Source organism: Amblyraja radiata, chromosome 14, assembly GCF_010909765.2.
Source record: "Amblyraja radiata isolate CabotCenter1 chromosome 14, sAmbRad1.1.pri, whole genome shotgun sequence".
NCBI lineage: Eukaryota > Metazoa > Chordata > Chondrichthyes > Rajiformes > Rajidae > Amblyraja > Amblyraja radiata.
The window spans coordinates 11,344,720-11,371,572 of NC_045969.1; the positions used below are offsets into that span (position 1 = coordinate 11,344,720).

The following is a 26,853-nucleotide window of genomic DNA, read 5'->3' on the forward strand; positions in this document are numbered from 1 at the left end:
CCCGATGTTGGGGAAATCCAGAACAAGGGGTCACAGTTTAAGGATAAGGGGGAAAACTTTTAGGACCGAGATGAGAAAAACATTTTTCACACAGAGAAACATAGAAACATAGAAAATAGGTGCAGGAGTAGGCCATTCGGCCCTTCGAGCCTGCACCGCCATTCGATATGATCATGGCTGATCATCCAACTCAGTATCCCATCCCTGCCTTCTCTCCATACCCCCTGATCCCTTTAGCCACAAGGGCCACATCTAACTCCCTCTTAAATATAGCCAATGAACTGGCCTCAACTACCTTCTGTGGCAGAGAATTCCACAGATTCACCACTCTGTGTGAAAAATGTTTTCCTCATCTTGGTCCTAAAAGATTTCCCCCTTATCCTTAAAGTGTGACCCCTCGTTCTGGACTTCCCCAACATCGGGAACAATCTTCCTGCATCTGGCCTGTCCAACCCTTAAGAATTTTGTAAGTTTCTATAAGATCTCCCCTCAATCTTCTAAATTCTAGCGAGTTTATTGTTCTGTTAAGATGGTCTTTTAACGCAGATAGTGTGTGGAAAAACTTTTTCACCCAGAGAGTTGTGAACCTGTGGAATTCTCTGCCACAGAAGGCAGTGGAGTCTAATTCACTGGATGTTTTCAAGAGAGAGTTAGATATAGCTCTTAGGGCTAATGGAATCAAGGAATATGGGGAGAAAGCAGGAACGGGGTACTGATTGTGGATGATCAGCCTTGATCATATTGAATGGCGGTGCTTGGCTCGAAGGGCCGAATGGCCTATTCCTGCACCTATTTTCTATGTTTCTATGAATAGATTGAATTCTGATTATTATTATTGGTTGCACTGGTTTGTTCTGACAACATCTCTCAAAATCATTCTCTTCAGCGATGTGGAGTTGGTCAGTAGCACTAAGTTCCTGGGGGTGCAGATCTAGCAATGTTACAAAATTTTGAGATTTTAAAAATCAAGTCTTTAATTTATCCCATCAGATAAAGCATAAAAAGAAGTTTAATTTGACACCTAATTCACTTTCATATCTTCAGTATTAAAAATGTTATGGCCATTTTCATACTCGGTAATTGGCATCTTGTTCCATATTGCTTTTTCATTGATTTAACACAAAAGCTGTGATCGAGAACATTTAAAGGCCGATAACTTTCTTAAAATTTAAGAGAACATGAAGAAATTTTCAGTTATTATAGATTGAAGCATTCTGAAACAAATATGAAACAATCTTACTTAGATGACTTTAAATTAAAGCATATAATTAGTTAGTTACCTAATTGTAGCTAATTACAAAATTCAATTACTAGATCTAAACATCTATCCATTTCTTAAGAATAGATTAACATTTTTAAATAGCCTAAGTGGCCAAATAACATTCACACAAGAATTCAGAATATAACATAATTTTTAAATCTCATTGTCATGGGTTTATAGGCCAAATGGAAGGAATTTAATGTTTAACACCTGTAAATTAATGGCCATTTAAATCAGCTTGCGAGTGGGATTTTCTGGAATGGGACCATTTAGAACGTTGAGGTTGCGGTGATTTTATACCTCCATATCGGCAGCAAATACACTGCCGGTTCTTCGGGGGGGTAATCACCGTTTCGCAACTTAAAATGTTTCTTAAATACATCTTAAGAAACACTTTTATACATAAAAATAAACTACTTTCTTTTACCTGGTCCTCCATAAAATCCGTCCCAGTTGTCGGCATTGACGGCTTCAGAAGCTGCTTTTAAAATCATTCCAGCGATTAACTTGTCCGGTGAATTTTTTTTTTAAACACACAGAACGGCTGTAGGAACGATTCTATAGCAAAATCTTGCACTCCAACAAATATAATTCAGGGCCAGGTCGGAAAAAAACCCCGTTTTAACCCCGCGCCCCTCCCCCAAACGCGCCAAAATTGCGCACACGGCCAGTGGCAGAATTACAGCGCCGCTGAAGGTAAGTTTTGTAACATACCTAGCAGATCACTAACAGTCTGACCTGGTCAAATGACATCACGTCAATAGTTAAGGGAGCACAGCAGCGGTTGCACTTTCTGCACCGGATGAGAAGAGCTCACCTCCCCCATCCCGTCCTCACCACTTTCTACAGGGGCACCATAGAGAGTATTCTGACCAGCTGCATCTATGTCTGGTTTTTGGACCTCCGACCGGAGGTCCGTGCAGAGTGGTGAGGACGGCTGAATAAATCATCGGAATTTCGTTTAGAATTGCATATATCAATGTATTTCTAAATGACAATAAAGTTTTGATTGATTGATTCTAAAATGACATAACTGGTAATGTTTTTATTGTGACAGGAATTGTAACAAGATGCCCACTTGAATTGAAGTTAAGAAATATCAAAAAAGCAAATGTTTGGCAGGGGAAAATCAGCTACAGGGGTTATTCGAACAAACTCAGTAGTGCAGCTGAGGTGGAACAAGAAATTCTCAAAGGTATGTTCCAGAGTATTGCTGTGTAAGACATGTTGTGGATTGATGATGAAAGATGAATTTGGATTTAAATATAACGCTGCAAAGATTTGTTTTGAAGGATTGCTAACAATTTCATGCACTAAATGTAATCGCAACCAACTACTAACCATACATCAAAGTTGCTTTTCTTAATACACATTTTCCTAAATGAAGAAAATTTAAATCTTCAACAATTTGAAAAATCATAATTTTGCTTTGATTATTAAAAAATCTGGAGAAATTGGGGCCTTGATATGAGTCCCTTGGGGATGCAAGTCATTCCATCAAATGCATCTTCTAGCGACCAATTTACACTTCGATTGTACTTGTAATCAAGTACTTAATATTAAACAACGGTTACAAAGAGCATATTTGACGTGCCTTATTGTGATTTTGATCCTACACTCGGCCTAATAAGTTTAGTTAAAATAAAATAGCAACACTGAACCAGGTGTTGCCTCCTCAGGCCTCTGTCCCTTTCCGAGCATCAATCTGTACAGGCATTGCCTGTCAGATTCTCCGAACAGCTGCCTGATCCAGTGCAGCCTCATTCTGCCACGGTAGTCACAGACCGCGGAGGCTCAGCAGCAGCCAGCTCCTGCTGAGCCTCCGCGGCAGCCGCTATTTATAGCTGTTAGCTTCTCCTTCCACAGTGGTTGCTGCTCTACAGCGTTAGGACCCTACCTCAGCCGGCAGCTGCTATTCTTAAAATGCCAGCTGCTGCGGAACCTCCACAGCGTACGCTGACCCGGCCTTAGCCGGTCACTGTTATTTTTAAAAACGCAAGCTCGCTCGGAGCGTCTACAGCGTTCGTTTTCCGGGCCGCGCCGGCCGCTGTTATTTTTATTCCGCCAGCTCCACGGAGCCTCTAACGGCGGCAGCTGCAGAAGCTGTGCCAGCTTCTCCGAGCCTGCTGCCCCTATTTTCGGAGCAGCGGCCTGTTCCTGAAAGGAATTTTCCCCTTACCTGTCGGAGCAGTTTCAAACTGCTCCGATTTTCTCGCCATGCGTCGACGAATTGACGCGCATGCGGGCTGGCGGGCTCTTCACGTAGTCACTCGCGTGACTTCGAAATAAAACATGTAACCAAACACAATTAGGCTTATCACTAGAAGTGTACTGAAACATTTTATTTTGCCGGACAGTCCTGCAGCATATCACTGGTGCTCTCTGCCTGTTGAAGGTCATATTGTGAGCAATTTTGGGCACCATATCTGAGCAAGGATGTGCTAGCCCTCGAGAGGGTCTAGATGAGGTTTACAAGAATGATCCCAGGAATGAGTGGGTTAACTTCTGATGATGAGCGTTTGATGGCACTTGCAGGAGTTTAGACGGATGAGGGGGGGACTTCACTGAAACGTACCGATTAGTGAAAGGCTTGGGTAGAGTGTATGTGGAGAGGATGTTTCCATTAGTGAGAGTCTAGGACTAGATGGAAGAGCCTCAGAATTAAAGAACATTCCTTGAGGAAGGAGATGAGGAGGAATGAATTAGTCAGAGGTTGGTGAATATGGAATTCTTTGCCACAGAAGGCTGTGGAGGCCAAGTCAATGGATATTTGTACAGCAGAGATAGATCAGATTCTTGAATATAACTGGCGTTGGGTTATGGGGAGAAGGTAGGAGAATGAGGTTCAGAGGGAGAGATAGATCAGCCATGATTGAATGGCAGAGTAGACTTGAGGGGCCGAATGGCCTAGTTCTGCTCCTATCACTTATGACCTTATCCTGTCGGGCTGTTTACATCGGTAAACCCGTAGCAAATTCATCCACACCAAAGAACTGGAACACAGTATTGCAGTAGAAGCCTTCACCAGGGACCCTGGAACAAACGGGTCTTCTGCTTGACCCTGCTGTCAACTTGAGGATGACAGAACATCTGACTTCATATGTTTTCACTTATTTCCTGTTCCAGCCCAGGACAGTATTGCAGGGCTGGGAGTGGGAATCAGCCACGAACTAATCAGCCTCGAAGTTGAATCCTCCAAAGTCCCAGACCTGACTCTGATAGACCTGCCGGGTATCGCCCGAGTCGCCGTTGGTAACCAGCCCCAAGATATCGGAGACCAGGTAATGGGATCGTATTTCTATCTGATGGCTTGAATTCACAATTCCTTGGGAAAACATCCCTGGGAGAATTACCCCAAATTACCCCATTGTTGTTTGTGGAATCTTCTATCCAAAATATATGCTAAATTTCCTACGCAACACGTCTAATCTCCAACATTTTGGAAGTGTCTTAAGGTTTTGCAATATTGGACCCTCTCTCTTCCCTTTACATTTTGCACACTCACTGATCAACTTATCACACTGATTTTTTACTCCCAATCAATTTACCAATATATTGACATTAGTTTTTTGTTTAGTTTTAGAGATACAGAAGGAAATAGGCCCTTCGCCCCACTGAGTCCGCACCGACCAGCGATCACCGCACATTAACATCTATCCTACACACACTAGGGACAACTTACACATACAGCAAGCCAATTAACCTTCATTTCTGCACGTCTTTGGAGTGTGGGAAGAAACCGAAGATCTCGGAGAAAACCCACATGGTCACGGGGAGAACGTACCAAACTCCGTACAAACGGCACCCGTAGTCTGGATCGAACCTGGGTCTATGGCGCTGTAAGGCAGCAACTCCACCGCAGTGCCACTGTGGACACACTACACATCTGTTTATACATCTGTATAACTGCATCAAGCAGATTTAAAGCTGCCACTGCATTGAGTTTGCCAAAAATGTTAAATGTAATGCTCTGTAAAAGCAAAATGACAATTGTTTTGTTGTCCATTGCACTTGTGCCTGAAGTACTGTGCCTTTACAATGTGTAGATGTCAACCTCTTCATGGTTCTATAACTGTGTGGTCCGCTTTATTCCAGATTAAGAGACTCATTAAATCGTTTATTCTGAAACAAGAGACAATTAACCTTGTGGTTGTGCCTTGTAACGTCGACATAGCAACCACAGAAGCACTGAAAATGGCCCAAGAAGTGGACCCTTCTGGAGACAGAACTTTGGGTAATTGCATACCCTTCCTCACTCCACTCCCCCTTCACCCAGGTACCCAACACATTTAGAGTAGGCCTCAGCGGCATCTCCCTTGCACTATCCCTAAAGTGCCATGGAATGTCACTTATAAGGTCAAAAGTGATACATAGAAAATAGGTGCAGGATTAGGCCATTCGGCCCTTCAAGCCAGCTCCGCCATTCAATATGATCATGGCTGATCAGCCAAAATCAGTATCCCGTTCCTGCTTTCTCCCCATATCCTTTGATTCTGTTCTGATAGGAGCAGAATTAGGCCATTCGGCTCATCAAGTCTACACTGCCATTCAATCATGGCTGATCTACATCTCTCTACTAACCCCATTATTCTGCCTTCTCCACATAATCCTTAACACCCGTACTAATCAAGAATCTATCTCTACTTTAAAAAAATCCCTTGCATTTGCTATAAGCCGTTATATAATTCAAGGATTAAATAAAATCAAGGCTTCTACTTCTTTCTCTTGCGTATTCATCTAACTTCTCTTTCAACTTGTATGTCAACCACAAACCACCTTGTGATAGTTGCTTCAAACTTTTTCTCTCCATTCCTGCTCTCCTCAAAGTCAATCTTTGGACCCTGTTGTAGGAGGGAATTTTGTGTTATACCCACACCCTGAATCTGGCTTTACTTGGGGCCCAGCTGAGAAATATGAGGTGCTGTTCCTCCAATTTGTGCTGGTTAGTCTTTTCAAGTGAGGCAGAGGTTCACTTCCACCGCCTCCAACCTCATCTACTGTATCTGCTGTTCCAGGTGTCGACTCCTATATATTGGCGAGACCAAGCGCAGGCATGGCGTTTGTTTCGATGAACACCTCCGATACGTTTGCCTAAACCTACGTGATCTCCCGGTTGCTAACACTTTTACTCACCTTCCCACACCGACCTTTCTGTCCTGGGCCTCCTCCATTGTCGGAGTGAGGCCCAGCGCACATTGGAGGATCAACGCCTCATATTTCATTTGGGCAGCTTTCACCCCAGCAGTATGAATTTTGACTTCACTAACTTTAAGTAACCCTCCTTTCCCTCTTTCTCCTTCCCTCCCCCTTCCCAGTTCTCTGACCAGTCTGACTGTCCCTCTGTTTACTTTGTGTCTCTATTTGCTTTGTTGTCACCTTCACGTAGCTAACAATGATCTTTCAACATTTCACTTGATCTGCATCTCTTTTGATCTTTTACACTTCCTTATCTCTGTAACTCCCACTCCCCTGACTCTGAAGAAGGGTCTCGAGCCGAAATATCATTCCTTCTCTCCACAGATGCTGCCTTCCCCGCTGAGTTACTCAAGTATTTGTGTCTATTTTCGGTGTAAACCAGCATCTGCAGTTCTCCAACACAACCCTATTTCCTGAGCAGTTTTATTGCCCCCAACTTAGCGTACAACCCCCCCAATGTTTAATTTAACTAAACTAGCTGTGTTGTGGAACCTAAACACCATGATAAATCTATTTACTGCCTCACTAACATCCTTGGGTACCATACGTTGGCTATTTTTACCATCATACTTCCCCCGTCTGTAAGCTTGAGGGTTAAACACGTTACAAACTATTCATTTTCTCCGATACTGTCTCAGTGTACTACAGCTATACACTTGTACCTGATATGCTCATCTAAAATGTCTCTGTTAAGTTTAGAGATACAGTGCAGAAACAGGCCCTGCAGCCCACCAAGTCCACGCCGAACAGCGATCCCCGCACATTAACACTATTCACGCACATTAACAAGCCATGTTTGTGATCTGGGACCAGTTAAAGACTGCGCTAGATAATGCAGCATAGAAGAAGAATGGTCAATTCGTCCCTTTCAACCCGAAACACCCCCTCTCCTGGCACTTTCTCTTGCAACCACAGGAAATGCTACACTTGTTGCTTTACCTCCCCACTTGACTCCATTCAGGGTCCCAAGCAGTCTTTCCAGGTGCGGCAGAAGTTCACCTGCACCATCTATTGCATCCGCTGCTCTAGATGTCAGCTGCTCTACATTGGTGAGACCAAGCTTAGGCTTGGCGATCGCTTCGCCCAACACCTCCGTTTGGTTCGCAATAGCCAACCTGATCTCCCGGTGGCTCTGAACTTCAATTCCCCCTCCCATTCCGAATCCGACCTTTCTGTCCTGGGCCCCCTCCATGGCCAGAGTGAGGACCACCGTAAATTGGAGGAGCAGCACCTCATATTTCGCTTGGGAAGTTTGCACCCCAGCGGTATGAACATTGATTTCTCTAATTTCAGGTAGTCCCTACTTTCACCTCCCCTTCTCAGCTCTCCCGCAGCCCACTGTCTCCACCTCTTCCTTTCTTCTTCCCGCCACCCCCCACCCTCACATCAGTCTGAAGAAGGGTCTCAACCCGAAACATTGCTTATTTCCTTTGCTCCATAGATGCTGCCTCACCCGCTGAGTTACTCCAACATTTTTGTCTATCACTGTGTTACTCCAGCACTTTGTGCCTATGTCTGGTAGAAACCAGCATCTGCAGTTCCTTTCCACGCATGGAACAAGCTGTACTGGTTAACACAGACCTCGAGAGCACAATGAGACAGGCCTAGCCTAGAAGGAGCAACATTAAATAAGATGGTTCCCTATTTCTCCCAGTGTTCATCCCTGGCATCTACCATCAGTGATCCCCACCATATTGTCTTTGCCACTTTTAGTTTAGTTTAGATACAACATGGAAACAGGCCCTGCGGCCCACTGAGTCTGCACCGACCAGCGATCCTTGCACATTAACACTATCCTACACACACTAGGGACAATTTACATTTATACAAAGCCAATTAACCTACAAACCTGTACGTCTTTGGGGTGTGGGAGGAAACCGAAGGTCTCTGAGAAAATCCACGCGGATAGCATCCGTAGTCAGATTTCTGGTGCTGTAAGGCAGCAACTCTACCCCTGTGCCATCATACCACCCTGCTTATGTTGTACTGAACTGGATACAAAAATAAATTTCACTGTACCTCAGTACATGTGACAAATATAGTTCCATACCATCTTTCTTATAATTTTCAAAATTTCCGGCACCACCACCAGTAATCATTGGCAGCAAATTAATTCCATCATCTTTCCCTTTGTTTACTTTTAAATTTGAAGGTATTTTGACCAAACCTGACCTGGTGGACAAAGGAACAGAGAAGAACGTAGTTGACATTGTGAAGAACCTGACAGTAGAGCTGGCGAAGGGATACATGATCGTTAAGTGTCGTGGCCAGAACGACATCAATGAAAATATATCACTGGTGGATGCAATCGCCAAGGAAAAGGCATTTTTTGAAGACCACGAACAATTTGGGTAAATGGTGAAGACTTGTTTTCCATTGTGAAGTGTAGATGGCAGATCGTGTAGACAGTAGACACCTAACATACTTAGCACTTCCCAGTTACATGTGCAAACGGCCTTCATATCAACCTGCACCAGATAGTCACCTTGCAGTCCCAGGACAACATGCGCCATTGAGTCAAATTTCACACCCAGGTTTGGTTTAGTGAGGGATACAGCAAGGAAAAAGGCCCTTCGGCCCACTGTGTCAGCACTGACCAGCGATCCCTGCAAATTAACACTGTCCTACACACACACACACTAGGGACAAATTACATTTATACATACATTTCTGGCACCACCACCACCAATCACTGGCAGCAAATGAATTCCATCATCGTTCGTCTTGAGGCTTGTCAGTAACGTTGGGATATATACAATCAGTTTTATTTAATTCCAGCGCTTGGGAAATTCTCTGGGATAAACTGCGGTCACATTTTTGGTGTTGTGACCTGGAAACCTGATATACCAAGCCAATTAACCTACAAACCTGTACGTATTTGGAGTGTGGGAGGAAACCCATGCAGGTCATGGGGAGAACGTACAAACACCTGACACCCGGAGGGTCTCTGGCGCTGCAAGGCAGCAACTCTATCGCTGTGCCACAGTGCCGTCTTTGGAAGTTCGCTTTGAATCAACCTAGTTTTGTTTTCCATCTGCAAGCAATATAAAATTGTTTGATTGTTAGTTTGTCATTATCCCGCAATGTTTCAACCTTGACTAAGGTATTCTTTTTTTCACAATTTTAATAACTAGACCACTTTTGGAGGACGGAAAGGCAGGCATCTCAAATTTGGCCATTCGGCTTACAAAGGAACTTGTCAACCACATTAATGTAAGTTTTACTTTGTAAAAACAACCTCCATTTTCATTGACGTCAGGGTTGTAGTGATCAGCTGCATTTTAAAATAGTTCAGCAATGTTCGTCTTGAGGCCTCTCAGTAACTTTGGGATATATACAAATATAAGGCATAGCTATGGGAGCGCGCATGGGCACGTCGAACGTACCGTGTCCCTATCACCAAACACTACCTCCGCTACATCGACGACTGCATTGGTGCTACCTCCTGCAACCACACACAACTCACTGACTTCATCCATTTCACCACTAACTTCCATCCAGCACTCAAATACACCTAGACCATTTCCGACATTTCCCTACCATTTCTTGACCTCACTATCCATCGCAGGTTTTTGTCTCCCTTAGTATATATAAAATTGGTTTTATTTAACTTCAGCGCTCTTGGGAAATTCTCCGGGATAAACTGCAGACATATTTTTGGTGTTGTGACCTGGAAACCTGAAATCCCGACCTCAGGTGCTGTCTGAATGGAGTTTGCATCTTTTCCGTGACCACGTGGGTTTCCTCCGGCTGCTCCAGTTTCCTCCCACATCCCAAAGACGGGCACGTTTTTGGGTTAATCGGTCTCTGGAAATTGCCCCCAGTGTGTGGGGAGTGGATGAGAAAGTGAGATAACGTGGAAGTAGTGTGGACGGGTGGTCGATGGTCGGCGTAGACTCGATGGGCCAAAGGCCCACGGCACATCTTGAAGAAATGCGACTCCTCCTAGCAGGTAAAGCAGACCAATTCTTAGTGATTTGGTCTCCTTTTATCAACTTTTTACAAGCATATGGTGCAACACAACCGTAGAAATCGAATGTTTCTGAATCAGGTGACGGGTGGCCAAGAACATTAAATAGGTATATCTCCCTCAATCTCCTTTTTTTTTCTAATTCGTTTCTTTCTCTTTCTCTATTTCTTCTTTTTCTCTCTCTTTCTTTTCTCCATTCTTCTGTACCTTTCCGTGTACTTCTCTCTTCTTTCGGGCTACCTTACTATCTCACGCTCCAATCTCTATGATAATCTCTTTTTCTACTCTTTTCTTCCTTACTCCTGTTTTATTATTAAATTAAAAATAAGAAGTTGTATATGAAATGTAATATGTCAATATGTATTAGGTACTGTGGTACCACATTATTGTACTTCTAACAAAATTTAAAAAAACCAAAAACCAAGTGGACAGGTTCACAGGTGTGTTACAGTAAGTATTACGCTCCAAAGTTGAGTTTCATTTAGTGATACAGCACGGAAACCGGCCCCTTGGCCCACTGAGTCCGCTCCAAACAACGATCCCCCCAAATTAACACTCGTACACACACACTGGGAAATTTTTACATTTATACCTACAAACCTTTTAACCTACAAACCTTTACGTCTTTGGAGTGTGGGAGGAAACTGAAGATCTCAGAGAAAAACCCAGGCAGATCACAGGGAGAATGTACAAACTCCATACAGACAGCACCCACAGTCAGGATCGACCCTGGGTCTCTGGCGCTGTAATGCAGCAACTCTACCGCTACGCCACCGTGCTGCCCTAAGTTCTAGACAGCATTTATCCCTCCATTCCAATAGATTGCTGACGTGCGACAATGGTTGTATTGTTTCTTCTGAATTTTTGTTTTGCTTTGAATCTTTGTTCAAAAGTACTGTATTGACATGTAAAACTTTCTGGGTTAGCTCGTGACCATAGAAGGCTCTGTAATAGATACGTAGGTACTGGTCTTCCTTCAGAGGAAAGGGATGGTGGAATAAGCTGGGAAGTAGACTGCAGTGGTGAGCACCAGAATCGGCAGACTCTCAAAATAGTGACCCTGTTGATGACTTAATCTGTCTTTTCAAGAAATCATTGCCTCACTTGCGAAATGAAATAGAAACCAAGCTGAACCAGTCGTTGCAAACCCTCAAGAAGTACAGCCACGCAGTCCCCGCTTCTTACTCCGAGCAAATAACATTCTTAATCGAGGTAAGGCCCTCTCTGTTTCATGGCTGTGTTTAGTCTGCTTTGTTCCACAGCAACAGGGGGTAAGCAAGGCTGGAACCGTGTACAGCCTGCCATTTCATTCCCCTGTGTCGAAGGGCAGGTTTGCTGCCAAAAGGTACATTTCAGGTCTAATTTCAAATCTGAGGAGTCACTGGAATGACCAAAGGATGGGAATGAACTGAATTCAAAGTGGGTTTCAATGAGATTTCCCCCACCTTCCCTCCCTCAGCCTTCTAAACTCCAGCAAGTACAGGCCCAGAGCCATCAAACGCTAACATTTGGTTACACATCGAAAGTATGTCAAAACGTCACGTTGAAAGTGGCCCCCTGTTTCTGGGGATTCCCCCCCCCCCCCCATATGTCAAAATGGTGATAATCTGAAAGTGGGCATTTCCCACCCAGGGTGTAGTTCAACATTCTGCCCCTGCATGTGGTCCAAGCTGTTATTGGAAAATACTGAAAATCTGAAAATACAGCCCTGCGCCTTCCCGTCTTGATCTCCCTCCGATTCCGGGAGTGGAAATACTGACCACCACCACCTACTCCAGCACAATGTTCCAGGTCCATAAGCCATCAAGAGTGCTTTATTGCCACATGTCCCAGATAGGACAATGAAATTCTTACTTGCAGCAGCACAACAGAATACGTAAACACTGTAAACATAATAATAAATGAGAAGAAAAATGTTTAGTGCGTGTATACACACACTCATACATACACATAAATAACAAATAAATAATAATGTTAATAATAGTCATTGGAGCAGAATTAGGCCATTCGGCCCATCAAGTCTACTCCACCATTCAATCATGGCTCATCCATCTCTTCAACCTAACCCCATTCTCCTGCCCTCTCCTCATAACCCCTGACACCCTTCCTAATCAAGAATCTAACTCTTCCTTAAAAATGTCCATTGACTTGGCAAAGTATTCGACAGATTCACCACCCTCTGACTAAACACATTTTTCCTCATTTCTTTCCTAAAATAATGTCCTTTAATTCTGAGGTTATTACCTCTGGTCCAAGACTCTCCCACCAGTAGAAGCATCCTCTCCACATCCACTCTATCCAAGCCTTTCACTATTCGGTAAGTTTCAATGATCTGAAGAGTCACCTATCCATGATCTCCACAGATGCTGACTGGCCTACTGAGTTACTCCAGCACTTTGTGTCTTTCCTTGGTAAAACAGCATCTGCAGTTTCTTGTTTCTGCAAAAGGTGACCGTTTTTATTGGTTAATGCTTTTCTACATGCGTGCGATGGTAACTTCACAAACCCTGTGATTTAATTGCCAGAAAATCAACAACTTCTGCAGCCACATTAAAAATCTGACCATGGGGGAGGAACCTCAGGACAAGGTAGATGGCGTGAGGTACATCACCATAGTACGAAATGAGTTTTGTGAATGGAACACATTCCTGAACGACTGTGTATCAAAATGTGAGCATAAATATATATTGATTGACTGATGCTTTATTGTCAATCCCACCCCCCACTGGATCCCTCTTTGTTTTGGCGGCCCTCCCCCTACTCCGTGTCCCTCGTTTTTGGTCCCCCCCCCCCCTTAAGCCAGGTCCCTCATTGTTTAGTTTAGAGATACAGCGCGGAAACTGGCCCTTCGACCCACCGGGTCCGCGTCAACCAGCGATCCCCCCCATATTAACCATATCCTACACACGCTAGGGACAATTATTATTTTTTTAATTTACCAAGCCAATTAACCTACAAACCTGTACGTCTTTGGAGTGTGGGAGGAAACTGAAAGTCTCGGAGAAAACCCACGCAGGTCACGGGGAGAGCGTATAAACTCCGGAAGGACAGCACCCGTAGTCAGGATCAAAGCCATGCCGGGTCCCTCTTGGTTCTCAGTGGCGCATCCTCCACCGACCGGTGGCACCCATGTGGGCAACGGCTTTACGACGGACCCTCATTCTCTCCATCGGCCCCTCTCGCTCTCCGGCGCCTCTCACTCGTCAACATCACTCCCCGATCTGCTGGCGGTCGGGCCTGGTCTTGTTGGCTCCGCGCCCCGGCGTCACGGCCCATTCCAGCGATTATAATATATTGTGATATATAATTTACACTTAAAATTCTGCAAGAAGGTTTTTTTTAAATGAAGACTGAAAAACAAAAATTCATTGGTGCAAAATGCAATTATGATAAGGAAACAAGTCCATGTTAATGTAAATAGAGGCACTCTGTGATGTTCTGTTGTCAAGGTAGGATTAGAGTAGTGGAGGGGTTCCTGATAGTTACTGGAATGTAGCTGTTCTTGAAGCTAGTCGTGCACCATTTGTACCTCCTGCCTGATGGCGACAGCAAGAAGACGCAAGGGACAGCACGGTGGCGCAGCAGTAGAGTTACTGCCTCACAGTGCTTGCAGCGGCGGAGACCCGAGTTCGATCCTGACTACAGGTGCTGTCTGTACTGAATTTGCACGTTCTCCCCCGTGACCATGTGGATTCTTCTCCGAGTTCTTCGGTATCTTCCCACACTCCTAAGACGTACAGGTTTGTAGGTTATTGGCTTGGTATAAATGTAAATTGTCCCTAGTGTGTGTGTAGGATAGTGTTAATGTGCGGGGATTGATGGTCGGTGCGGACTCAGTGGGCCACAGGGCCTGTTTCACGCTGTATCTCTAAACTAAAAGAGGCAAGTACGATATGGTGGGGATCATTGATGGTAGATGCCGGGGATGAATACTAGGAGAAATAGGGAACCATCTTGTTTAATGTTGTTCCTTCCAGGCTTGGCCTGTCTCATTGTACTCTCAAGGTCTGTGTTAAACAGTACAGCTTGTTCCATGCGTGGAAAGGAACTGCAGATGCTGGTTTCTACCAGACATGGGCACAAAGTACTGGAGTAACTCAGTGGGCCAGGCAGCATCTCTGGAGAAATTGGATGGGTGACGTTTCGGATCGGAACCCTTTCTTCAGACTATGCTGCATTATCTAGCGCAGTGTTTAACTGATCCCAGATCACAAACATGCCGTAGTGAATGGTCGGGCCCTGGGGAGTGTTGTGGAACAGTGGGAGCTAGGAGTGCAGGTGTGTAGTTCCCTGAAAGTGGTGTCGCAGGTAGATAGGATGGTCAGGAAGGCTTTCGGTACATTGGCCTTGCATCAGTCAGGGTATTAAGCATAGAAATTGGGATATTATGTTGCAGTGGTATGATGTATGTGTGAGGGTGCAGTTGTAGTATTGTATTCAGTCTTGGTCAGCTTACCAGAGGAAAGATTTTGTTAAGCTGGAAAGAGTGCAGAGAGTGCCTGACTTTGACATTGCCATCAAATGCATGATTGGAAAATAATAGATTTTATTAAGTTGTACATTTTTCTTTTTTTTATATTATCAGTCCAAACTCACATGAAAAATGTAGTTCTCGAATATGAAAACTCATACCGTGGAAGAGAGCTGCCGGGGTTTGTCAACTACAATACCTTTGAATCCTTCATTAAGGAAGAGGTCTCTACACTGGAAGATCCAGCTATTACGAAACTGAAGACAATCACAGGTATGTGACTGCTATGCGTAAGGTGTACTTCTTTGAATTGCAAGAACTCTGGGCACCCAAGCAGGAACATGCATCAAAGGTAATGGTTACTTCAGTCTTAAGCCTGTAACAAGGAACACACTGCAATGCATTACCATATCCACAGCAAAAAGCCTAAATGATTGTCTTGTTAAACTAAATATAGACACAAAATGTTGGAGTATCTCAGCGGGACAGGCAGCATCTCTGGATAGAAGGAATGGATTAGGCAGGTTTGGAGGGATATGGACCAAGCGCAGGCAGGTGGGACTAATGTAGCTGGGACACATTGACCAGTGTGGGCAAGTTGGGCCGAAGGGCCTGTTTCCACACTGTATCACTCCATGACTGAATGGGTGACATTTCAGGTCGTTAAACTATGCTTGCATGAAACATTCGTAAAAAAGTGAAAAGCTTTTTTGTTCCGTGTTATCCAGTCATTAAAAAGACAATGCATGATTACAATCAAGCCATCCACAGTGTGTAGATAGAGGTTAAAGGGTATAACGATGAGTGCAAGGTAAAGTCCAGTAAAGTATGATTAAAGTTATTTTTACGGACTGCATCTGGGATAAATGGGAGCACAAGACCACTCTAGTTGGTGGGAGGATGGTTTGATAGCTTGATAACAACTGGGAACAAACTGTCCCTGAATCTGGAGGTGTGCGTTTTCAAACTTCTGTACATCTTGCTCGATGGGAAAGGGGAGAAGAGGGAGTGACTGCAGTTGGATACTTTGAAACTTGTGTGGGAAAGAACTGCAGATGCTGGATTAAACCGAAGATAGACTTTGTTCTCACCCCACTCTTCCCCCCCCCCCCCCCCCCCCCCCCCCCCCTCCCTCACAGTGGTTCCCCACATTGTCTTATCTTGGTTATCAGTTGCATGTGTGATATCGTCTTTTTACTATTACAGATATCACAAGGGATATTTTTATGGTCGTTGCCGAGCAACATTTCAGTGCCTTTAGTAACCTGTTCAAAGCTGCCAAGGTACAGTACACGAACCTTCTGCCTTTCGGTAATGGTGTTTTGGGGTTTATAAACAATAGACAATAGGTGCAGGAGTAGGCCATTCAGCCCTTCGAGTCAGCACCGCCATTCAATTTGATCATGGCTAATCATCCACAATCAGTAGTCCGTTCCTGCCTTCTCCCCATATCCCTTGACTCCACTATCTTTAAGAGCTCTATCTAACGCTGTCTTGAAAGCACCCAGAGAACTGGCCTCCACCACCTTCTGACGCAGAGAATTCCACAGATTCACAACTCTCTGTGTGAAAAAGTTTTTCCTCATCTCTGTTCTAAATGGCTTACCCCTTATTCTTAAAAATGTGGCCCCTGGTTCTGGACTCCTCCAACATCGGGATCATGTTTCCTGCCTCTAGCGTGTCCAAACCCTTAATGATCTTTTATGTTTCAATAAGATCCCCTCTCTTCCTTCTAAATTCCAGAGTACACAAGCCCAGCCGCTCCATTCTATTAACATATGACAGTCCTGCCATCCCGGGAATTAACCTGGTGAACCTACGCTGCACTCCCTCAATAGCAAGAATGTTCTTCCTCAAATTAGGAGACCAAAACAGCACACAATACTCCAGCTGTGGTCTCACGAGGGCCATGTACAACTACAGAAAGACCTCTTTGCTCCTATACTCGACTCTTCTTGTTATAAAGCCATTCGCATTCTTCACTGCCTGCTAAACCTGCATGCTTGCTTTCAGTGACTGATTAACAAGGACCCCCCAGATCCCATTGTAGCTCCCCTTTTCCCAACTTGACACCATTTAGATAATAGTCTGCCTTCCTGTTATTGCCAACATAGATAACCTCACATTTATCCACATTGAACTGCATCTGCCCACTCACCCAACCTGTCCAAGTCACCCTGCAACCTCATAGCATCCTCTGCACAGTTCACACTGCCACCCAGCTTTGTGTCATCTGCAAATTGGCTAATGTTACTTTTAATCCCTTCATCTAGATCATTAATGTATATTGTAAATAGCTGCGATCCTTGTGGTACCCCACTAGTCACTGCTTGCCATTCTGAAAGGGACCCATTAATCACGACGCTTTCTTCCCTGTCTGCCAATCAATTTTCTATCCATGTCAGCACCCTATCACCAATACCATGTGCTCTAATTTTGCTCACTATTCTCCTATGTGGGACCTTATCAAATGCTTTCTGAAAGTCCAGGTACACTACTGGCTCTCCCTTGTCCATTTTCCTAGGTACATCCTCAAAAAATTCCAAAGGATTAGTCAAGCATGATTTCCCCTTTGTAAATCCATGCTGGCTCGGACCGATCGTGCTATTGCTATCCAAATGTGCTGCTAATTCATCTTTTATAATTGACTCCAGCATCTTCCCCACCACTGATGCCATGCTAACTGGTCTATAATTCCCTGTTTTCTCTCCCCTGCCTTTCTTAGAAAGTGGGATAACATTAGCTACTCTCCAATCCACAGGAACTGATCCTGAATCTATAGAACATTGGAAAATGATCACCAATGCGTCCACGATTTCCAGCGCCACCTCCTTAAGTACCATTAGGTTTATTATTATCATGTGAAAGGTGTAACCTTTGTCTTGCAAGTTATCCAAACAGATCTGATATACATAAATATACATAAATACAATCAAGTCTCATTCAAGTAGGAATTCGGGAAGGTGAATCCACACCACCGTCAGGATGGCGTGTGACACTAATTTTAAACCTGCAGGCAGGGGTGAACTCCTATACCTATTGGCCAATTCATTTTTAGTTTAGTTTAGAGATACAGAGTGGAAAAAGGCCCTTTGACCCACCGAGTCCGCACCGACAAACAATCCCCGCACACTAACACTACCCTACACACACTAGGGACAATTTTACATTTATACCAAGGCAATTAACCTACAAACCTGTACGCCTTTGGACTGGGAGGAAACCGAAGATCTCGGAGAAAATAACAGTTTTCTCGGGGAGAACGTACAAACTCCATACAGACAGCACCGTAGTCAGGATCTTACCCGGGTCTCTGGCGCTGTAAGGCAGTAGCTCTACTGCTATGCCACCGTGCCACTTTAAACCTAAGGTTTTAGTGGGAGGTTGTGGGATTGGGAGGTGCTGTTGGAATCGTCTGGGCAAGTAACTATAGCACATTTTGTAGGTGGTCGCTTGGTAGTTTCATGGAGCCCAAAGCCATTTTGGATTCTAAACTTACCCCCCCAGAAAATGAGCCTGGATCTAACCACATGAGTATAGATGTTGGGTTACAGCTGTACAAGATGCTGGTGAAGCCACAGTTAGAGTACTGTGTTCAGTTTTTGCTCATCCTGTTATAGAAAATATGTTGTTAAGCTGGAAAGAATGCAGAGAAGACTTACAGTATGAGGATGGTGCCAGGACGTGAGGGCCTGAGCTGTAGGGAGAGTTTGGACGGGCTAGGGCTGTATTCCTTGGGAGCGTAGGTCGATGAGAGGTGATCTTACAGAGGTGTATGAGATCATTGGGGGAATACAGCTACTCCTCAACCTACGTTGGGGGTTACGTTACAATTAACTCATAGTAAATCGAAAATATCGTAAGTCAAAAACGCATTTAATACAATTTGATCACGTGACCAGAAGTGAGCTTCGGCTCGCTGCCATTGCCCAGCGTTTGCACCATCGTAAAGTTGAAATATCGCAAGTCGAAGCCTCGTAAATCGGGGAGCATCTGTAGATGGAGCACATGCACAGAGCCTTTTATACTGAGTGGGGAAAGAAAAAGCAGGACATAGGTTTAAGGTGCGAAGGGAAATATTTAATGGGAATATGAAGGGCAACTTCAGCCACCACCATGCAATGGTGCAGTGAGTAATTCCAAACCATACTTATTTCTCAGACAGTAGTCATAGATATTGTTTCTGACACCGAGGGTGGTGATATATGGCATGAGCTGCCAGAAGACTTAGTTGAGGCAGAAACTATAACAACATTTAAGACATTTGGACAGGTACGTGGATAGGAAAGGTTAAGAGGGATATGGGCCAAGCATGGGCAGGTGGTGTTGGTGTAGATATGGGGCACCTTGGTCAGAATGGACAGGCAGGGCCAATGGGCTCCATGACATTTTCACATTTTGTCTTTGTGTGTGCAGGTCATAATCGCAAATATGAGCAAGAAGCAAGAAACGGAAGCAGAGAAGCTGCTGCAGGCCCAGATTAAGGTTGAGAGTGTGGTGTATTCTCAAGACAGTCTCTACAGTGAAAGCCTTTCTAAAGCAAAACCCAATTCGCCACAACCTCTTGCAAATGCCAGCATCCAAGAAATGTCGTATCATCTCCAAGCATATTACAAGGTAAATATACTGTGTGTGACACAGCAGCGTATTAGATAGCCATTGCCTGTCGATCATTGGTGGACTGTTCCCTCCTTCATTCCACTGAGATGATTGGTGGAAGAGCGAGAGCCAACATGAGGAAACATTGAGCAAAAAGCACAAAGTGCCGGAAGAACTCTGTGGATCAGGCAGAATCTGTGGAGGGCATGGATAGGTAACGATTCAGGTCGGGGCCCTTCTTCAGACTCGAATGAGGAGACATTTGCAGGTGTATGTGGTAAAAGCTGGACATAGCGTTCACTTAGATTGCCCCCCAAAAAAGAGTGGGGCACCAGCAAAAGCTGGATTTGTTTTCTCTGGAATGGAAGTGGCTGAGGAGGGATCTTATAGAGGTAAACAAAATTGTGTAGAAAGTAGGAAACGTTTCTCCATAGCAGAGGTGTCTGCAACTGGAGGACATGGAGGATGGTCAGATCAAGGAGACCTGCGTTGACATTTTGGGGCATGGTGATATCAGGAGATGTTGTTGTTGGATCTTTTGAATACGGTGGATAAGTCCCCAGGGTCAGCTGGGACCCAGTCCAGATTATCAAAGGAGGCAAGAGAGGAAATTGCTGGGACCTTCACAGAGAACTTTGTATAAAAATAGCTACAGTCAAGGGCCCAGAGGACAGAAGAATAGCCAATGTTGTTCCTTGGTTTAAGATGGTCAATATGGGTGATCTAGGGAAAATATAGCCCCGTGCGCCTTGCATCAGTGGTAAGGAACTCGTAGGTAAAAATTTGTAGGGATAGGATTTACTCACATTAGTAAAAGCACAAACGTATTGGGAATAATTAGCATAGGTTTGTGTAGGATAGGTCATGTCTTACAAACCTGATTTGAGCCTTTTGAGGACATGATGAAAATGACTGAGGGCTGGTAGATTTGCATGGAATTTGATAAAGCATTTGACATAGAAAATAGGTGCAGGAGTAGGCCATTCAGCCCTTCGAGCCTGCACCGCCATTCGATATGATCATGGCTGATCATCCAACTCAGTATCCCATCCCTGCCTTCTCTCCATACCCCCTGATCCCTTTAGCCACAAGGGCCACATCTAACTCCCTCTTAACTGGCCCCTTACAGTAGGAGATTAAGGCAGAGCAGATCCACAGAAATTTGGTAGATTCGATCCAATATTGGCTTGGCTGGAGATGGCAAGAGGGTAGTGGTGGACGGATATTATTCTGACTGGAGGTCGATCGCCAGTGGTGTTCCACAGAGGTCCGTACTGTGATCTCTGTCGTGGTGGGCTAATTAATAAGTTTGCAGTTGACACGATTAGTTGGGGGTGCCGCGGATGGAGAGAAGTTGTCAAGGAATGCAGCCAGATATGGATCAGTTGAAAATATGAGCATAGAAATGGGAGATGGAGTTTAATCTGGGCAGGTGTGATGTGTTGTTCTTTGGGAGATGAAATTTAAGACGAGTGTACAGTAACATTAAAAGGCAGAACCCTTAGGAGCAATGATGGATTTGATGGCACCAGGCCTGTACTCGCTGGAGTTTAGAAGGATGACGGGCAGACCTCATTGAAACTTAGCGAATACTGAAAGACTTGGATTGAGTGGATGTGGAGAGGATGTTTCCACTAGTGGGAGAGTCTTGGACCAGAGGTCATAGCCTCAGAATTAAAGGAGGTTCCTTTAGAAGATGAGGAAGAATTTATTTAATCGGAGTGTGGTGAATCTGGAATTCATTTTGCTTCCTGTTTCATTATCTTCCTTCATTTTCTGTGCTCGACTCCTAGATTGTCTCTCATCGACTGGCTGACCAGATCCCCATGGTCATACGCTACTACATTTTAAACGAATTTGCTGACAAACTCCGGATAGAGATGCTTCAACTCATCCAAGACAAGGATCGCATCAATGTTTATCTAATGGAAGATGAAGACACACAGAGGAAGAGAGATGACCTCAAATGCAAAATAGACCGATTGAGAAAAGCCCAGAAGACATTGCTTATATTTGGTTAAATGAGCATTGAACGAAGGTCCTTGAATACTGTAAAGATGTGTTTATATTTTGTTTGCTAATTTTTATATTTCTTGCTAACTTCCGCTCTTGAAGGGATTGAATCCTTACTACTGTTTAGTCTCGGAGTTCACAATCATTCTTTGGTACCAGCAGCCTTTATTCCTGTCTAATTGCTGAATAACAACCTATCCATGGATAGGTTAGACTTGGAAGAATATGGGCCAAACACAGGCAGGTGGAACTAGTGCAGATGGGACTTGCGGGTCAGCATGGGCAAGTTGAGCCTGTTTCCACATTCTTTGACTATATAATTTGCGTTAGAGGAACTTAGGGTCCTCCTCACCCATTTTCCATATTTGTGATCTTCCTCCTGGCTAATGTCCTCTTTCCAATCAAGGGATATACTTGTTCCCATCCCATCCTGACTGAGATTGGCTAACTCTGGAAAACATGGATTGATTTTAAATTGAAGGAAGACACAAAATGCTGGAGTAACTCAGCGGCTAGGCAGCATCTCTGGAGTGAAGGAACGGGTGACGAGACCCTTCACTTACTCCAGCATTTTGTGTCTTATCTTTGGTGTAAACCAGTATTTGCTATTCCTTCCTACACATATTGACCTTAAATTGTCTGTATATTGAGCAGCTCGGTGTAAACTTGTTGAAGCCGTCAAGGAACCTTTAATTGTTTTTTGATGCATCTTATGTGGAATCTCATTGCTTAATGGACACACAAGAGATTGAGTTTGCACAAAGCTCCTGGCCCGAAACGTCTTCTGCCCTTTTCCACAGATGCTGCCTGACCCGCTGAGTTCCTCCTGCACTTTGTTTTTACACTTTGCTAATGTTCCCCGGCAATTACATTCTGTATAATGTTTTGGATGTGAGATTGGAATTCAAAGTGTGAAAAAATTAATCACGTTTTAAAACAAATTCGGATTTGACTTGGAAGCAAATAGATAATTATCAGGTATAGCATTCACAAGGATACGGAGTGGAATTTAGTGTTTGATATGTTTTATTTGTTGCATTTGTAGTTTTTTCTCTGGTATTGGTTGTTCACATTGCTGAGAGAATGTTTGTTTAAAATGTTATTCAACGTAGCACATAAGGCATTGTAGTCTTGCTAAGTTATTTCTAATATACATTGGTTCAGTCGTAGGATAATTGGTAATAAACCCATTAGTTCTGCATCAAAAAGAAGCAAACATATTGCTATTATGATTTATTTTGTTTTAAATCCTGCATGGGGGGGGAGGGGGGGGGAATGCCCTTAACCATGTAGATCTGCTCCACTTGTATGTTAATCAATACTAACGCACAAATGTTACACACCACTATTGTCTATAATCCAGCCGGGTTTTTCATCACACAGGCACCTTTATACTACCGGCTCCTGACACAAGCTGCCAGTCGTGATGCAGACACAGTGATGCCGACATGCGGTGTAACTTTATTATATACCAATAACCCTGTTGGATCTTTACTTTGAGTATGTGTCAGTTGCTCTACAAACCACTAGTAGTAAATGCCTGGAGAAAGCTGACCAAGCTATAGTCGCCTTTGTTTACAGTAGGCGTACAGCATTGAACCAGGCCCTTCGGCCCACCGAGTCTGCTCCAACCAGCGACCATCCCATACACTTGCACCATACTACACACTCGGAACAAATTTGCAATTTACAGAAGCCAATGAATGGACAATCCTGCATGTCTAGAGTGTGGGAGGAAACCGAAACACCCGGAGAAAACCCACACAGTCACAGGGAGAACATACAAATTCCGTGCAGACTGGCACCCGTAGTCAGGATCGAACCTGGGTCTCTGGCGCTGTAAGGCAGCAGCTATGCCTCCCCAGCACATTCCACACTAATGCACATTCATTTAATTGTGGAAAGTGATTACACCCAAGGGCAGATGCACTTGCACCACATTTGGTGACCAAAGATATATATATTTCACCCTTCGAGTTCTAACTCGTGGGAATTGATCTGACGCGAGACAATGCTGAAGAACATTTGTGTTATAATTTTGGAAGAAAGTAAAATTCACCTCATCAAGTTCTCATCATCTTGTTCTTCCCCAAGATCTCAAATTTCTTTAGGCAGCTTGGTTCGTGCTTCCTCTTTAGATGCGATGACTTTGAACTCAAGATTCCGAACAGCCACTGACCCTTAGTTTTGTCCACATCTCGGGTCTTTTGCTGTGGGCCCATATAAAAGATCAAGCGCAGTTTTGCATTGTATTTCAATTCCTTCAAGTTCAAGAATGAGGAAGGGGTGCCACAATTATGTAGAGACTCAGTCCTAGAGAAACACCATTAGACTGACTCGTTCACTGAATGCATTCAGGTTTGGTCACTGTATTTAAGGAAGAGAGTGCTCTAGACTTGGAACTAAGGCAGCAATCACAATTCACCAAACTCTTAAAGATGAGACCAGAAGAACTGGTACCACAGCTCCAGCGGCCTAGGTTCAATCCTGACCTATCTCTGTGGCATTTGCACAATTCCGCTCTGACTGCTTGGTTTATCCGATTACCTCGCGCTGTAAACAGCAATGAGATAAATGGCCAAAGATTTAATTTTAGATACACAGTGGAAACAGGCCCTTCGGCCCATCGAGTCCGCTTCGACCAATAATCACCCGTACACTAGTTGCATCCAACACACTGGGAACAATTTACAGAAGCTGAATAATTGTAATTCATTTATTAGCCAAGTATGTAAGAACATACAAAGAATTTGATTTGCCACACAGTCGTACCAAGGAAGTAACAAGACACACAACATAAAAATAAACATTGTGGAGTATGGTGTATAATTTTGGTAGGCATAATTAGTTCAAGTGAGTTCAACAGCGTACTGTGATGGAAGACAATAACGTATTATCTTCTTCCCTCCTTTTCTCCCGCGGTTGGGGCAGTTAAACTATCCGCAGTCTGGGCGGTTGGAGCTCCTGAAGTCGATCTCCAACCAAGGGACCGCTAGCTCCACGATGTTAGGCCGCAGTGCGGACAGAGTTACGATACAGAAAAAGTCGCGTCTCCGTCGAAAGAGATTTTAAAAAGTTTCCCACCCCACACATAATACAAAACTAAAGATACACTAAAACATACATTTAATAACAGGCTAAAAACACCAAAAGAAAAGGATGAGACAGACTTGGCGAGGCTACCATCGTACGGCGCCACCCGGTGGTATTACAATTAATATATAAACTTGCATGTCTTTGGGATGTGGGAGGGAACGCTGGCACCCGGAGGTCACGGGGAGAACGTACAAAGTCCGTACAAACAACACCCGGGTCTCTGGCACTGTAAGGCAGCAACTCTAGCGTTGCACCACTGTGATTCTGTGAAGTGAGTTTTGAGGTAAATTTCAGTTGGAACAACAGGATATTGCCCATTTTTATCATTTAAAATGAGAGATCAAATGGGGTAGACACAAAACGCTAGGTCTGCAGAAGGGTCTCAACCCGAAATGTCACCCATTCCTTCTCTCCAGAGATGCTGCCTGTCTCCGGCATTTTGTGTCTTATCTTTGGTTTAAACCTGCAGTTCCTTCCTACACAGATCAAATAAGATGTTAGTTTAACATATCTAAAAGGTGCCAGCTATAACATTGCTACAACATGGTTTTCAGGCATCTAATATGATTTGAAACTACTGACAATTGATTCAGAAGCGAAAGTCTTACCAGTTGAACTGCCTGTAAGACCAGCTTTCTCGAGCATTAGAAAGTACAGAGTTGGCAGCAATATGAAGAAAACCTCCAGTGCCTCCACCATTATAAGGAAAGTAAATGTGCAGCAGGTTTACCCAAAGGGTTTCACATTTAAAATGTTTCATGGATTATCTTAAAAGTCACGGGTTTGTTTAAAATTTGTATATTTCTTCAGGGCAATAGTTTTCTCCAGATAACAAAAAATACATGAAATGTTGGAGCCATTTAAACATAACCATATAACAATTACAGCACGGAAACAGGCCATCTCGGCCCTTCTAGTCCGTGCCGAACACGTATTCTCCCCTAGTCCCATCTACCTGCACTCAGACCATAACCCTCCATTCCTTTCCCGTCCATATAACTATCCAATTTATTTTTAAATGATAAAATCGAACCTGACTCCACCACCTTCACTGGAAGCTCATTCCACACAGCTACCACTCTCTGAGTAAAGAAGTTCCCCCTCATGTTACCCCTAAACTTCTGTCCCTTAATTGTCAAGTCATGTCCTCTTGTTTGAATCTTCCCTACTCTCAGTGGGAAAAGCTTATCCATGTCAACTCTGTCTATCCCTCTCATCATTTTAAAGACCTCTATCAAGTCCCCCCCCCCCCCCTTAACCTTCTGCGCTGAAACCCAGTCAACATTCTAATTGATCTCCTCTGTACTCTCTATTTTGTTAACCTTTTTCCTATAATCAGGTAGAAGGTACAGGAGCCTGAAGACTGCAACAACCAGGTTCAGGAATAGCTACTTCCCCTCAGCCATCAGGCTATTAAACCTGGCTCGGACAAAACTCTGATTATTAACAACCACTTTCTGTTATTTGCACTTTACCAGTTTATTTATTCATGTGTGTATATATTTATATCATGGTGTATGGACACATTTATCTGTACTGTAGTAAATGCCTTACTATTTTTCTGTGTGCCTAAGCAAAGCAAGAATTTCATTGTCCTATACAGGGACACATGACAATAAACTCACTTGAACTAATTATGCCTACCAAAATTATACACCATACTCCACAATTGACCTCACCAATACCTTGTACAATTTAACATTACAACCCAACTTCTATAAACAATGCTCTGATTTATAAAGGCCAACACACCAAAATCTTTCTTTACCATCCTATCTACATGAGATTCCACCTTCAGGGAACTATGCACAGTTATTCCTAGATCCCTCTGTTCAACTTCATTCCTCAATTCACAATCATTTACCATGTACGTCTAATTTGAATTGTCCTGCCAAGATGTATCACACTTATCAACATTAAATCCACCTGTCATGTTTCAACCCACTCTTCCAAATGACCTAAATCTCTCTGTACACTTTTAAAATCTACTTCATTATTCACAACACCACCTATCTTAGTATCATCTACATATTTCTTAATCTATCTTACCACACCAACATCCATATTATTGATTCACATGACAAACAACAGTGGACCCAACACACATCCCCGAGGTACCCCTCTAGTCACTGACCTACAACCTGACAAACATCCATCCACCATTACTCTCCCTCATTTCCCATACAGCCACTTTTTAATCCATCTTGCTATTCCTTACGAACTTCTTCTTAACCAACCTTATTTCCT

General features: G+C 43.8%; 3 protein-coding genes and 1 long non-coding RNA gene across 4 annotated transcripts in view; 3 read left to right on the forward strand and 1 right to left on the reverse strand.

Moving 5' to 3' along the window:
- Positions 1–26,853, forward strand: part of LOC116980360 (interferon-induced GTP-binding protein Mx3-like) — a 281,647-nt gene that overhangs the window by 72,418 nt on the left and 182,376 nt on the right. The gene's annotated exons all lie outside the window — the stretch shown is intronic.
- Positions 1–26,853, forward strand: part of LOC116980363 (interferon-induced GTP-binding protein Mx3-like) — a 445,599-nt gene that overhangs the window by 57,687 nt on the left and 361,059 nt on the right. The window lies entirely within an intron of this gene.
- Positions 1–26,853, forward strand: part of LOC116980364 (interferon-induced GTP-binding protein Mx3-like) — a 59,259-nt gene that overhangs the window by 17,138 nt on the left and 15,268 nt on the right. Inside the window, exons 3-13 of the mRNA XM_033032522.1 lie at positions 2,319–2,456; positions 4,388–4,542; positions 5,357–5,495; positions 8,610–8,808; positions 9,592–9,670; positions 11,517–11,639; positions 12,953–13,097; positions 15,013–15,171; positions 16,105–16,181; positions 19,315–19,515; positions 21,291–21,546. Coding sequence (XP_032888413.1) covers positions 2,319–2,456; positions 4,388–4,542; positions 5,357–5,495; positions 8,610–8,808; positions 9,592–9,670; positions 11,517–11,639; positions 12,953–13,097; positions 15,013–15,171; positions 16,105–16,181; positions 19,315–19,515; positions 21,291–21,518 — 1,643 coding nt within the window. The 3' untranslated portion in view covers positions 21,519–21,546. The remainder of the gene's footprint in view (positions 1–2,318; positions 2,457–4,387; positions 4,543–5,356; positions 5,496–8,609; positions 8,809–9,591; positions 9,671–11,516; positions 11,640–12,952; positions 13,098–15,012; positions 15,172–16,104; positions 16,182–19,314; positions 19,516–21,290; positions 21,547–26,853) is intronic.
- Positions 10,923–18,187, reverse strand: LOC116980371. The gene is made up of 3 exons (XR_004413948.1): positions 18,167–18,187; positions 13,322–13,327; positions 10,923–11,027 (listed from the first exon to the last, which is right to left on the reverse strand). It is a non-coding gene; the product is annotated as an uncharacterized LOC116980371 (long non-coding RNA).